This window comes from Passer montanus, unplaced genomic scaffold (genome assembly GCF_014805655.1).
Source record: "Passer montanus isolate IOZ18808 unplaced genomic scaffold, ASM1480565v1 scaffold33, whole genome shotgun sequence".
Classification (NCBI taxonomy): Eukaryota; Metazoa; Chordata; class Aves; order Passeriformes; family Passeridae; genus Passer; species Passer montanus.
In genome coordinates this window covers 3884904-3900175 of record NW_024368041.1, presented here as the reverse complement: position 1 = coordinate 3900175, position 15272 = coordinate 3884904, and the positions used below count along the sequence as shown (strand labels likewise).

Sequence of the window (15272 nt, the reverse complement as noted above, 5' to 3'; positions counted from 1 at the left end):
TGCAAGAAAAGTGTTCAGGGGGTAGAAAAACAATCATTCCCTGAGGAGGAAGTACAAAATTGGATTGTCTTAGGCAGATTGCAAAATCTCATTTTAAGAAAATCTGTCAGTTCTTCAAATGGCATATACGTTAGTTTAACATGTAGGGATGGGACTTGTGAATAACTGACCTCTAGGCAATTATGAATCTCAAATCCTTTTACAGTCTAAGCTTACACCAGCATCTTAACACGCTTTCAAACCCAGTGATAGCATTTAATCAGTTCTGTAACTCTACAATTTATAGAATCCTGTATCACAGCAATACATTAACACTAAGGGTCTTTTGACACCATTGCTCTAGAAACTATCACTGTTTTGTGCCATGGGATTTCTGCACCTTAGAGTGCTAATGAACATTTCAATCCTACAACCATGAAAAAAATGTTGACTGTTTATTGCCTAGAATAAGAAAACAGTTATGGACCTGTAGGTGCTGCCATCCTTCACATGTTAATGACTCTGAAAGTTATGCACTCAAATGTGGCTTCTGAAAGTGATAAGGCTCCTGAAGGAAAACTTTTGGAAGATGAGTGAAACTGTTTTTTTCTTACAGCTTCAAAATGTATAGCTGTTTATCAGGTAAAACCTTTAACTCTGTGAATCAAAATTCATACACCAACTCTGACAAAAAGAGAAATAAATTTCTGTTGAAACTTTTGTCTCTTCCAAAAGAAAGAAAAATCTCTAAGAAACATGTTTCATATTTCTCTAAGTAGAAAGAAAGACGATGCTGATTATAAAAACTATTCTATCAAAATCACTGCCTCATCTAGAGAAGTGTGTATAAATAAAACATATTTATTTACCCAACTCTTTAACAGAAATGTGGATAGGGAAAGATGTAGTTTCTTGTGAAAGCTGGTGATAAAGAGGGATCCAAAAATCTGCAGAGACATTAAATGTCATTGAAGTTACATGTACTACAGAGAACTGCACACCATATCCAATGGCAATAAGAGGTGTTTAAATATTGCTGCTCAGTCGACTGAAGTCTGAGGATTCCTGAATTATTAGGCACATTTTCTGCAAGAAATGAGGGACTCTTGGGAGATACACAATATTTTAGTGACAATCTGGCATCAAGAAACAATTAGCAGATGAGGAGATTTCAGACACCCTTACCTTGGAAGACAGGCAACCAGAATGGATATCAAAACATGCCCATTGAAACTGGTTGCCAGAGGGCAAGATCAGCTCTATCCAAGTCAGTGCTCAAACCCAGACATAACACTTTAATCCTTCTGCCAAACAGTGCTGAAATGGGCACAACCTGTTGCCTTCAGCCACGAGAGAAATGAGCTTGGAATTGCTCTGCTTCTGAAAAAATTCTTAACTACTTCAGTAGTGCTGTTATTAAGCTTCCATCAATGACTGTGGATGTGACACCTTCCTTCAGGCACTCCCAGCAAGGCCAAGGAAGCTCAGGGACATTCACTTCCCTGGGCCTGTACCAGGCATGGATTTGCAGGCAGGGATGTAGCAGGGTGAGGCTCCAAGGGCTTTCCCAGTCCTGAGGAATCTGAAGGCCCCATGATCCTCTCAAACATTTTAAGGGCAGTGCTGTTGCAACCTCCTGAGAAGAGAGAGCTCACCACTGAACAGCTGTAGGGTCTCTGCAGCAGAACAAAGGGAAAAGCTGAGATTTTGGGTGGCTGGAGCTGTCAGGCAGCCAGAGCCTGCAGTTTGTCCCTGCAGGACCATCGGTGCCAAAGCTCACAGCCAGGTTATGCCCAGCCCAGCTTTCTCTCTTGTGAATCTCTTGCATAGCAACAGAAGCTGCCAAAGGTCTGTGCTGGTGTGTCACACTGCTGAAATCTTCAGCTTTCCTTCACAGCTGTCAGCTTAATAATTTAAAGGTTCGCCAAGAGCCAAACTTCAAAGTCCTCACTTTAAAAGATACGTTTCTATTAACCAAAAGTGAGAGTTAGGTATTTGCTCAGACTGGGTATAGAGGCAAAGGACACAACTGGATGTAAAAATTTACCATGTTGTCTAACATATAGCTCAACATACAGCTCTCATTTCTTTTCCCATAAATCACCCCACCCATGGGCCAGGATTTACATCACAACCTGTGCCAGCAGCCAAGTTGCTGGGTGCCAGCTGACATTGCACACATCAGGGCAGAAGAGGCTCCTGACCTTGCAAAGGCAAAACACACATCACAGGCAGCCAAGAGACAGGAACGAGGAGAAGGAAAAAACTCTTTGTCCTACTCTTTTCCCTCCCCCACCGCTGTGCACTTGTCTAGGGAGTGGAAGAGGACACAGGGCTTCCATTGCCACCACAGGCACTGCCAGTGTGCAAAGCCAGGCTTGCCAAGGTGCTGCTCAGACAACTTTGACCCTCACGGCATCAGATCCCTGCCAGAGAAGGACGGACATGCAACAGCCGATGGGAATGAGAGCTGTGAGGCAATGCATGAGGCCAGAGCGAGACAGGCACTAGGAACTTTGCAAGGAATTTAAATCAAGCAGCTCTGGTAAGTATTTGAGTTTAGACACACGTGCTGTTTGGTCTAGTACAAGAGTGCTTTAAATACCTCCACTTGGTTGGGTTTGTGTAAGTAACACCGTGCTCACAGTTTCATTTTACACTTTTACTCCTCAGTTATGTGCTCATCTTGCATGCACTTTCACCCAAATAGACACATAATCACCTGTCTGGCTACATCAATCCCACTGGGGAATCTTGCAGTTGTAAGCATCACTAAGAATAGAGTACAGTATGCTGCCTTGAGTGCACGTGTGTGCTGGTTTTCTATCATCTGTTTGCCTGCCCCAAAGGCTGCTGATATAAACTGTCTTTGATCCTGAAAACACTCCACATTTTCATTTCACATTAACAATTATATGCTTATCTTGGACAGGAAAAGGGAAACTTTAAATGCAGGGTTGGCTACAACTTGTCTGCCAGGCCAGTCTTCTATCACTTATTTGTGGTTTTTACTGCCTGGAAAACTGAAGAATACAAATCCTTTGCACAGAATATCCCAACACAGAAACAGAATGAAGTTAAGAAAAAATTGGGGGAAGCAGACAATTTTGGATGCAGTTTCACAACACAGTTCCAGCTGACCCAATAGCAATGGAAGTCAGCAGATCAGAAAATCAACCTACACACCAAATCACCACACTAGATGTGTTTTCAAGAAGTCCAAGAAGTTACTGAGCAGGCACAAAGAGGAGGTGGGACTACACTGCTGGGCAGCAGGAAAAGGGCCAGAAGAAGTGCAGATCTCCCTGCTCAGCAGCAGCCAGACATTATGCACACTGACTTGTTCATGAGCTGCCAGTCCAAGCAGATATAAGTCACTTCTTATAGATTCATAAAGGAATGCCCACAGGTGACTTCACAGGATGGGCAATAATTATTTTGTATCTGCAAATCATCTTGCCCAAAAAGATGATGGTGTTTCAATACCTTAATAAATAAAATGACAAATGTAATTATTGATAACAACACAGATGAGCTGATTCTAGGAGCCTGATTTGACAACATTTCCTCAGTTTCACCTTTGGGAAAGATTGCAAAGCTTTTGCTTTTACATTTAACTATGAGGTATACAGAAAGATTAATGTGATCCTTATAGAAATTTTGTATTAGCCTGAAATCTTCAACTTCTAGTAAAATAAATTAGGAACAACAGAATTCTTATCTGACACTTGGGTGCTCAACTCTGCACCAAATCCGCTATGCAGAACCTGTGCCAGTGTACTCTGTCACCCTAAAGGCTACTGTGAAGCAAAATCTCAACTTGGAGGAGGCACTGGTGTGTACTGCAGCCAGATCACCAAAATAACATTTACTTGACAAACAGGAGTATCACTGGTGTGCATCACAAATTGGCACTTCTCCTTACTTTGTGGATGCAAACAGTAACAGTGTCTGTACTAGCAGCAATGATGGTATCTGCCAAAGCAGGGAACATTTCTAACACTTTTTAGTGTTTGTCTGGCATCTGAGAAAAAAGTTTTAAAAATTAAAGAAAATCTACTGAAAAAATATTTTTACTATCTCCTTCTATTTACTTATGTAATACATTATAGTGAGATTTTCTTCCTGAACCACAAGATGGTCCATCACCAAATCAACGTTATTAAAATTACTTTTTCTCCTCTGTGCTCTATAGGTACAGCTGGCACATATAGCCAGCATACACCACAGAATTAAAAATTAACTGAGTCAAGCATTTTTGTTCAAGGCTCCTGTGCTGCTCACAACTCCAGTCACACAGCACTGTTAATTGCTGCTGGCACTGACAGTAGGGATCCCCTTCCATCTGCTGGGACCAGCTGATGCAGAATAAAAACAGTCCCTTGGAGCGAGGCGCAGCTCTGCGGGGTCAGTGCCCAGTGCCGGCCGGGCTGCGCGGAGCGCTGCCCTCCGTGGGGTGCTGAGACACTTTATCTCTGGTTTCTTGGGGGTTTTTATGTTTAAAGACGCCGCTGTCCTGCAGCGCTGGATGCCTTTGGTGCCGCAGCCGCCTCTCCACAGCCCGCGGGGGAGCGGAGGTGCCGCGGCACAAGCCCCGTGCTGGGCTTCACCTCCGGGGCTCGCAGCGCTCCTGAGGCCCCTCGCCCTCATCGCTGCTGAAAGCCGGAGCTCGGGCCCGCGATGGAAGCAGGGCAGGTGCTCCGGTGCAAAGAAAGTCCGCGGGGACAGACCCTCGCCCTCCGCCCCCCAAGCCTCCCCCTCCCGCCGCCAGCGGGGCTGCTGCTGACCGCGGGTACGCGTCCCCGGCAAAGCGGGAGGAAGGCAGCGCTTACCGGAGCTGCTCGCCGGTGAGCAGGACCTCGGCCATGTGCTCCAGCTCCGCCGCTTTCTGCTGCATGCTGCTCATGCCCTCCTCCATCGCCGCCGGCCTGCGGGCTCAGCACCTCCGGTGAGGGGCTCCGGGACTCGCCGCCCCCCGGCCGCGCTGCGCCCCCGGCGGCTCCGGGCGCCTCCCGAGCTCCGGAGCTCCGCGCCGGGGAGGCGGGCAGCGACAGCCGCCTGCTGCCGCTCCGGCTCACCTGGGCGCCTCAGGTCACTTTTCCCCTCGGCAGGCTCGGATCCCTCCCGCCGCTTCCCGTGTTATTGTGTCACTGGCAGGCGGAGAAACACATGGCTGCAGCCGCCGCGCCGCAGCCGGGCTCGCCGAGGCAGCAGCGGCCCCCCCCGGCTGTCGCACGGCAGGGTCGGCGCTGCCCCCGCGGGAAGGGGCCGCTCCCCGGCGGGGGCTGCGAGCCCAGCGGCCGCTGCTCTGCGCTCCCCGCCTGCCCCGGCCCGGGAGGCGGAAAGCGGCCGCGCACGGGGGAGCGCAGCGCTCCCCGCCCGCGGCTCCTTCCCCCGGGGGCAAAGTCCCGCGCCCTCCCCTCAGCGCTGCCGGGAGGAGCGGTGAGCTCGGGAGAAGCCGATCCGACTGCGCGGGAGGAGACGCGACTGCTGCCCGCTCAGGTAGAGCGGGCTGCGCCTTGGCAGCGATCCTTGGAGATGCAGCGCGGGGCGGGTTAGCAGAAAGGAAGCGGCTGATCTGGGGTTTCAACCTCAAAAACTGTTACTGCCCTCCTGCTCTCCACATTTCCGCTTATCTGCCACACAGGGGTTATTTTCAAACCCTGGTCCCCTGCTTACATCAACTCTTTGTCTCCAAGCGACAGAGGATGCAGAATTCTTGAGGGCAGAGGAATATTTTGTCTTGGAAACGGGAAATAAATTGCAAGGTCATGAACACTGTCAACATTTTTATGGGGGAAAAAAATCGCCCTTTTCTTCAAAAAAAGTCCAGGAGGAGGCATCATCTGCAGTGGTCCAACCATGGTTTTCATTTGCAAACACATGCAATACCTTGATTGCCTACTCATTGCCTTTATATCTGTCTGCACATACTCTGTGTGCATGGAAATTGTGTCTGCTAAAGTACTTGCAATACTGTCATCGATTCAGAACCAAAATGATAGAACCACAAGAAAAACTAAGAAGGAATCAAGTGAACCTAGTAGTAACAAGACTGCAGACAATGGGAAGAAGGTGTTGTTTGCATTGTCCATAGTGGAATTGTGGCATTTATTACCAAAGGTGGCTCTGGATGTAAAAGAATGGACTTGTAACTAAAGAGAAAAACACTTGGAAAAGAAATCTACATGGGGTTACTAAGCAGACAGAAGCCACATCCAGCTCAGGAAATTCTCTGTTCTAAAAATAATGGTCTCACAAGGCAAGCACTTGTGTGACATTTCATATGTGCTTTCCCTGCTGCTCCCTATGCATCTGTTTATAGCCACTGAGATGAATGCAGGACTAGATGGACCTTTGGTTCAACCCAGTAGAGTCCTTTTAATGAGCACCTTTGTGGGTCTCAAAGAGCACGAGATGTTCATGAATAGCAAAGGGAGAAAAAGGGAGAAAAACACAATCTGCCTTTGTTTCATTTGGGCCAGAGAGAGGGACACCTTAAGATTATAAGCACTACAGTTTGAGATTATTTTCTGTAAATTTGGAAGACACACATTTAATCTTAATACTTGCAAACAGCCTCTAATTCCACTCATACTGAAAACATACAAAGTACAGATTCACAGAGCTGGAAACAAAAAGAGAATTAAAACAACCATCTCATCTGACCTTATCTTTAAGACAAAGAATGTACACAGCAATTTTTATCAAGCGCTTTATCACATGACTGAAGGAAAGACAATTTCAAGAGAACGTACATTGCAGACCATTTCTGGGTAAATCCTTGGCTCTATCACCTGGGTTTGGCTGATTTAATCCATTCACTGCTGCTAAAAGGAGATACACTGTTCCTCCAGGCCCTGGCAACACAATCTACAATGTGTCTTATGTTATCCCACTTCTAGGTCCTCTGCTTGTTGCAATTCAATTCACTAAACAGACAGAAGAGTAACAGAAAGTGGGGAACTTTCTTCTGAGCTAGTAAGCAAGGCTGTGCAGATGTCTGCAGGGTGCAATGAGTGCCAGCTGACAGCAAGGTAGAATGGCAGCTGGAAACAGGAAGAAAAGCAGAGGAAGAGGGACAAGAAGCTGTCCTCGTGCAGTGACAAAGTGTCGTGAGAGGGTGCTGGTGGAAACTGCAGCCTGAAATCCATATCCTTCCCTGTGCAGTTTTGCAACTTGCAAAATGCAAGCCAGTACAAATTCCTGTATTGGATTATTTAATGATTATAGAATTTCGTGTTGGCCTTTGCACACTGATATCCCATTTGTAATTTGTTCCACATGTTCACACTGAAATTTCTTACAGTTACAGTTATCTTCAGAGGAGGGAATGGGCTATCAGTCACTCCAAGCGCATTTGTAATTTGTTCCACATGTTCACACTGAAATTTCTTACAGTTATCTTCAGAGGAGAGAATTGGCTATCAGTCACTCCAAGCCTGCTGTCCCCCAGAAAAGGGTAATGACATAACCTTGAAGTGTCACGTTGTGGGCAAGAGCCAGTAAAAAGCTACACAAAATAACCTAGTGGGATGTTTGCAACTTGTTTTTAATCTACAGACTGCTATAGAACATAAGGTCTAACAAAAATGTAGGCTGTGTTGACCCTTCCTCCCAAGGGAGAGGTCATGAAGACTAAAATGCTCCTCTAAGAGGTGGAACAGCATACGTAGAGTTTGAAATCCTAACAGCACGAGAGAGAGAAGCATCCCTCTGAGACAACCTCTGGTAAGTAGCAAAAAAAAATTTTTTTTCAGATATAGGATCAGTTTTAGAAGTTGGTGCCTATTTTAGATATGAATACCCGAGTTTTACTTTAGCATGGCTGAAGTTAAATGAGATGGAGATAGCTAGCCACCAGTCAGGCATTCCTCAGCCAAAAGCAGGACAGATCTTTGAGCTGGAGCCCAGGGACACTTCAAAACTCATCCTCCATGACATCAAGAGAGTAACAAAAGCTGCATAGGTCTGCTAGACGGTTGGTATCACAGGTGTGAGGGGCAGCTCAAGTGACTTTTGATGACATTAGAGGCTCTCTGGCGTGCAGGGAGGTATAAGGTGGTAACACTTGAACCACCAAGGTCACAACGCTCTGTGGAAGCTCATGCATGAATAGGCACATTGTATTAGAGTGCTGGGTTTAGAAAACATGTTAGTAAGTTGTATAAACTTTCTTATCTCATTTAGTAAATGCCCAAGTGGTGAAACACTAGATGTTTACATAATGAAACATGAATATTTCTTTTAGTGCCTTGAAGACTGTTGTATCTGTGGCCTCCATTTTGACTCAAAAAATTAATCTGATAGTTTGATAAATTAATACTTTAGTCTCACTAGTCAATCTTCTGCAAGCTTAGTTTAACACAAGACATCCTCATGAAAGAATTACAAGTATTCATGTCTATACTTCTCATTTCTCTACAGCATTCTTCTTGAGTCCCATATAAAGCTGTTTGGCTTTCCCTTGCTGGGATGATAAGATTTTTAAACAGGAAAATGACATGGATGCAAAAGATGGTGAAGCACTTCAGGGACAAAAGGCATTAGCAGGTAAGCTGCTGGATGGTTGTGGGGTTCTTTTTCCCTAACATCTTTTGTATAAGAGACATCATTATGTAAACATAAAATTCAAAAATTCCTTTATAAAGGAATTTTATAAACGTCACTCTCTTTGCTGAGAAAGACAAGTACAAAATGGTTTTTTGGCTTTTAAGTTGACCTTTTATCTAAGTAACTCTTGCAACACTCATGGAAAATGAGTGTGAAGGTTTTTTCCTATATTCCCATGCTTATTTGCAAAGAGAGCTCCCTTGTCTTTGTGTTTCAACTGGTTGACTTCCTTAGCACTAGAAGGGGTGCCATAGGAACTACCAGGTATTGTCCAATCTCCCCTCCTCTTTTCAAGCTATGTACAATAGTGTTTCCCACACATGGAAGTGCACAGATTGCATTCATTGCTGCTCTAAGTTTGAACCATACAAGTTGTCTGCTAGGAACTGGAAGTAAGAATCAGTGCTTGTGTGATTCAAAGAATACATCTGGCCAAGCTAATTTTAGTCCTGTGATAAACCACAGGAAAGTTAGTAAGTAGTAAGTTTTCAAAAAAAAACCCAGAAACAAACAAACAAAAAAAACCAAAAAACAAGAATATTAGTTAAACTTCTCTTTTTCTATTATTACATCCAAGTTCCTTCAAGAGCCTCCATGGTGAGAAAACAGAAGGAATTTTTCATAGTCTGTCCAGCTTTTCAGCACTAGAGTGAAAATCATATCTGTTTATATTCTTATATTTCATGTGTTACAGACCTGGTAGCTGTTGTAATAGTGAGCTGAAGTGCAGAGAAAAAGGCATTTTGATCCTGAGATATACAGAGACAATCTGAAAGGGGTTTTCTAAGCCTGTCCCTACACAGCTTTTCCATTTTGCATTAAATATTCAAACACTCACTAGGCCAGACAGAGGTAGTGAGATTTCTGTGCAGACTGACAGCTAAGGCATGACCAAGAGATGGGTACCTGCTTTAGTGCTTGCTCTAGTGAGCAGGTAAATATTTTATAGAAACAAGCAGCTTCAATAATATAAAAGATCAGAAATTCGCATCAGACCAGTAACCCAAATAATTCCAGTTGACAGTATGCTCTGTTAAACCAGCATTTTGCACTACCCAATGTATGCTGCCCCCTATTTCATTATACCTGGAATATTTTCTAATTCCTCTTATTTCATATATTCATTTTCCAATTATTTCAAATTTTGATCATCACAAAAATGATGTGATGATCACACCTAAAAGCAATCTATAAACCTCAGGTTTATCTTTGAAGAAGTTCATATGTATTTCCAGTAGTTCATTTTGTTTGTTTGTTTGCTCTTTATTTTATTCTGCATTTTAACCAATGGCAATTATGTACTTGTACAACTCGAGTTGCATCTATATCATGTTTAGTCCAGATCATAGTCCTAGACTTGTGTAATATCCAGCCTAATGCATGGACTGGGAGGTGTGAGTCAGCTGGGAAGTGTGACTAAGGGGTGAAAAGGAGCTGCTTTCTAAACCACTTCCCACCTTCTAGCTCTGTGGTAAAAGCCAGCTTCTTAAGCCATGCCCCAGCTGCCTCTGCGTTAAACACTCTGATGTCTGGCCACAAGATTTAAGATGTTTGCTTAAAGCACTGTGGCTCGAACTGGCGGTTTGACACTGAGTTGTGATCATCCCTGAACACTCAGCATGGGTTGCTTTTCTTCTTCGCTGGGAGGCAACACCTCAGAGTAGAGATTCAGTCTAAGACACCTTAGTATCCTTTGCTGTCTATTTCTGCTTCTCAGCACGAGTTTCTGTTGACCGTTTCTCTTTCCACACGATGGAGCACACTCTGCCTTAGGGCACCTGGCTCCTTGTTTCCTGGGGTGAGCATCACCGCCAGGGCTTGGGGTGGGTGCTGGGCGCTGGTGCGAGCGTGCAGGGCGCGTCTCAGGGGACATGTGGCTCTGGTGGCAGCCACAGGGGCAAACGGACTGACAGAGCCCCAACAGCTCCGTCTGTGAGGCACAGAATCACAGGCCTCCTCACGGGCTGCTGAGGCTTCAGCGCCGTCTCTGTCCCTCACCACACCCCAGGCTGTAACTCCTCAGGTGAGGCTGCGGGGCACACAGAGACATCACCCCGAGGAACTCCGCCTGCGGAGCCGCTCTGTGCTCGCACAGCTCGCTGGGGCAGGGCAGCGGCACGGCACCGTGACAAAGTGCCACCGCTGCTGTGGGACAGCGGCAACGCCACACTCCAAAGCACGGCTCGCTCCACTGGGATGGATAATCAGCACAGCCCGCCTGGCTCGGGTCCATGGCCGCAGAAAGAGCTGTTGTCACTGTTTAATCGCTCTGCCACCCTGTGGCCTTTTCAAGAATTTAAATATGAAAGTGCCAATTAGAAATTTGCACTTTCATATTTCTCCACAAAAGAAAAAGACTGTTAAGCTAATTTTATAAAGGAATAATCTTTAGACAAGACAATCTTTGCACAGAACTAAAAACACAAACATATTTGACTCCATCATTAATTTCCCTCCCCAATGAACACCAAAAATCGAATGAATGCCCAATCTAGTAAAAATTAAAAAGTCAGTAAAACACTGGATAATTCAATATTCTTTTTCAGGAAGGCACTTTACAAGTATTTGTCTGGGACTTCCTGGGTTGAGATGGACAGAATAAATTTTCTTTGTTAAGTCCCTTGGAGTTTTCTCCCTGTATTACAGTCACTTCACAGCAACTGTCAGAGAGACAAGACCTTCTGTCCCTATCTGCACTGACTGCTCTCTCTGGAGAGGAGCCCTCCAAATTGCCACTGGTAAAGATGTCAATACAGAAAAGTCACCCAGAAGCATCTCAGGTGGCCCACTTACTGCACATCCCCACTGTGGAACAGGATCAGCTACACCTGTCTTTTTTCTGTAACACAATTTGGCAGACTCCAGTGTGCACTCCCCCAGGAATGGAACCTGCATAGAATTGTTAATTAAAGCATTTGAAGTTTTTTAATTGCCTTTGATGTTCCTCTCATTCAAATAATAAAATTTTGGAGGAAAGCTCATTTAGCTCTCTGAAGACAGGCTTAAAGGGAAGTATTTGGCCTCATGCCTCACACAGGATCTCTTCTGAAGCAGTTCATGATGACAGCAGTCTCACCATCCACTTACCAAGCAATTTCCCAGGTTGAGGCAATTCTGTTAGGTTAGAACTGATGACCCAGTCTCCAATACGCAGGCAGGAGAAGGTGAAAGGACAAGAATCTCTTCTAAGTGTACAGGCAGTGAACTTTTCTGAGTCAACAGTGACTGGGGATCTGAGAGGCCAAAACATCCAGTGAAGGGAAAATTACCTATCCTGGTTATAGCCTACCATGTTATGGCAAATTCTTCAACATCTCAAGACATTGACAGCCCTTTTGATATACTCACTACTATTCATTACTCACAGAGTTGTAAAAAAATATGAGATACTCATTTAGAAAGTGATTACAATGGAAAAATGTTTGTCCCCTTAACAAAATCCAGTATTCGGCAGCAGGAGAAAAAAAAAATAAAGATGGTTAGCATCTTCACAGAAAAATATAAAAAAAATATAATAGACATGGGATGCTTTAGGCATAGACCCTAGTACCTGATGAGGGGGGTAGATGGAAATCTTCAGAATAAAATGTTTCCTGCAGAGATGTCTGCAGAGTTTTTCCATGTTCATGTCAGGCTGATGGTTTGGGGCTAAAAAGGGCATGGGATTAGAAGGGCTTCTAAGTATATTGGGGAGCAAGATGGGAAGGGTATAGCCTGCTCATCTAACATTTCAGCACCAGGAGGAAAGTTGAGAATGACAAAACTGAGTGAAATGGTAATTCTTCAACAGTTACAGTCCAAGACTGCATTATTCATCATGACTAAGGGTGAAACTAGAAGGCCCTATAAGCAGAAGCATGAGAAACACCTAGAATGTAACAGAATCAGATATTTGTTCTGCAGCTCATTCCAGCATTAGATTTGTTGGACATAATGTTTGTGATATGTTCATTTGTGCTGCATTTTATTCTTTCCCACTTAAGAGTTCTGCTCCCTTTGTTACATGAGCTTTTCCCATATTGGCTTCTTCTCATTTAAGTTTTCATTTTGCCATTTTTCACCATCATCTTCCTGTGCCACTCTATTCCTCCATTGTATCCTCCCTATAAATAAAATACTTGATGCCTTTTCCTGCTTGGGTTTTTAAAAGTATTTTGCATAAAATTGCCATGGTTTTCACATTAATTTGATTCATCTATTTATTTATTTTAGATTTATACAGAAAGTGTAAGTATGTAGTTTGCTGGGATACATTTGTAGTATATATCCCCAGCAATGCCTTAAAAATTAATAATAAACTAAAAACCACCCAGTTTCTGAGGTTACTGCTATGCAGATAGCATCTAGTCAAGAAGTGAGATGATGGGATAACTTGCCAGATGACACATACTGGTATTTAGGTTGTCAGGATTAATAAGGTCTGCAGACTGAAAATAGCGACAAAATCCTCTACACAGTATAAAAAAACCCCTACATTTGTTTTCATTTATCTCATGTAACTCCCCAATATTAATAATAACACCATTTTAAACATCTCTAGCAGGAGGTGGTTTATGAGATTAAATTTTAGGGCCTGCAGTAAAGTATTGCTGCTAATTTTCCCAACTAGCAAAATCATCTGAGTCTGAATTACAGGCTTTGCTGTGGTAGAAGCACTCTGGAGATCTATCCAGAAAATTATGTGCAGGGAGCAAAAGATTTTAATGATGTACTCATGCATGAACTAACATGGCTGCCTGACATATATTCTAAATTTAAAAGGGTCTCTGTAATTATTACATTATTTAAAAAAAAAACAGTTTGCTCTTTCATGTCAATGTGAACAAAGATCACAGCACCTTCCCCCCCATTGCACCATTTTGACCCTGTGAGGACATGCTGTGCAGCAATGAATGTCCTGGCTGACTGGCTGAGACTGGGAGAAGCTCTGAATGTAGGCTGGGTACCAGCTTGCTCAGGTTTACCCCACCTTATCTTCAAATCAGTGTTGCATGACTGATCCTCTGCCTTTGTTTGCAATTACACATGCAGTCCCTGCAAAGAAATAACATAGCAAAGAAACAGGTCTCTAATTGCTGGTTGTCTCATAAGCATTGAGCATTTGGGCTCTTGCTTGTCACAACAGTGTGCAGTGACATTCTCAAAGTCATTTCCAAATTGTCTTGACCATGTTTGAGCTCCAGCTATTTGGTGTATGCTTTCCAGCTTTGTGGTTGAGTTTTCTTCTCCAGTTTTTCCAGGCCAGAACAAATTAAATGTCACCAAAACACTCCAAGCTATTGTATGGTTTACATGAATATTTAGGCTTGGTTACAGCTGTTTATTTTCTCCTAATTTGAATATATGTGTTTTGCATCTCCCTGGTGGCCTGTTAAGACTGACAAGACAGCCTTGGCTGAGGTAGCAATGAGCTATCTGGTTATTCTACTAACTGGCTGAAATTTTCTCTGTTTGAGTCTTGGACTCATTAGCTCTTGCTTTGTGGTGCTTTTCTGGCTGACATCACCAGGTGTGATGGTTTTATTGGAGTACAGTAATACAAATGAACCAAGGTCTGCAACATAGAATATGCAAGCCACTGCTCTGCTATTTTACATTTCACTACAAACAAAAAAAAAAGTTTAAAAAAATCAAAGTATGTCTCAATAACCAACTCCAATGGAGAGCAGAAGAGTGTGTGCTCTGGTGACTTAGGGGGTCTGAATTTATTTAGGATCCTGAGTTATGACTAAAACCTGAATATTGTGATTGTACAGAGTCAAGCACATCTTTATGAACTTGTTTAACTCTTCTGTGAATCAAAGTAATTTTGACTTTTACCACATCTCCCAAGTTTCTCAATGTGTTGCATAGAAATTTATCCTCTCCTGTTATCCATTACTTTCTGTTCTTTTCATCAGTAATCCCCAGTTCTTATATTTAAGACAGACTAGACAATCATTATTTGGGATATGTGCACAATGGATTTATTCAATGGCATAATGATATTTTCTGTTTGGACTTTTCTCTTTCTTGTTTTCCTAGGAAGGAAATGTAACGCAGTCATTGTAGACAGTCATTCTCCCAGTGTCTCACAGGAGTCTGTGATTTGCTGAAAGAGCATTCAGAGCTCTAACCCCAGTCACACCTAGAGCTTCAGTGGTCACCTTCACACACAATGAGCACATCCTATGGCAGGTATTTCTAGACAATGAGAAACTGTCATTTAATGAGTGAAAATATAACACACATGCTAATTTTACATGTTGCAGATGGCATTCCAGCTGAAAAAAGAAATCCTTGAACTAGGGTTTATGAGGCTTTAATCAAAATGAGCCTCTCTTGTGGAATAATTTCCAAGAACAGTAACTGTGAATTGTGTAATTATCACTGAGCTGATAATGTGTTGCTATATTCAACTTTGGCACTGTGTCAGTTTTTCCAGTGCTGGCTTTATCTTTTTGGTTTTTTCCTCAGCTACCTCTGTTGTACTTCTAAGGACATCTGTAAATTTCCAGTGTGTACGTCTTTGTCATTTGAACACCCCATTTCATGTAGCCCTATTTTCTCACTACATTTTACTGTAGAGGTCCCAGCACTTGGATTGCAATCACACTGGGAAGTCATCCCCCTAACATGCTACCTAATGACTAGAGCCTGACAGTGGTACTGCGCACTGTTATCTCCTGCTTCATCATTCC

The 15272-nt window shown here is 43.5% G+C and overlaps 1 protein-coding gene and 1 long non-coding RNA gene across 3 annotated transcripts in view; one reads left to right on the top strand and one right to left on the bottom strand.

Moving 5' to 3' along the window:
- DEPTOR (DEP domain containing MTOR interacting protein) overlaps positions 1-5327 on the bottom strand; it is a 78369-nt gene extending 73042 nt beyond the window's left edge. The window contains exon 1 of the mRNA XM_039715403.1: positions 4812-5327. Coding sequence (XP_039571337.1) covers positions 4812-4897 — 86 coding nt within the window. The 5' untranslated portion in view covers positions 4898-5327. The remainder of the gene's footprint in view (positions 1-4811) is intronic.
- A 2083-nt stretch (positions 5328-7410) lies between these two features.
- On the top strand, positions 7411-14763 carry LOC120505181. Of its 2 annotated transcripts, none has more exons than XR_005628177.1 (3): positions 7411-7710; positions 8407-8532; positions 14617-14763. It is a non-coding gene; the product is annotated as an uncharacterized LOC120505181 (long non-coding RNA). The 2 variants fall into 2 exon arrangements; XR_005628178.1 differs by lacking the exon at positions 14617-14763 and adding an exon at positions 11239-11816.
- Positions 14764-15272: the final 509 nt, after the last annotated feature.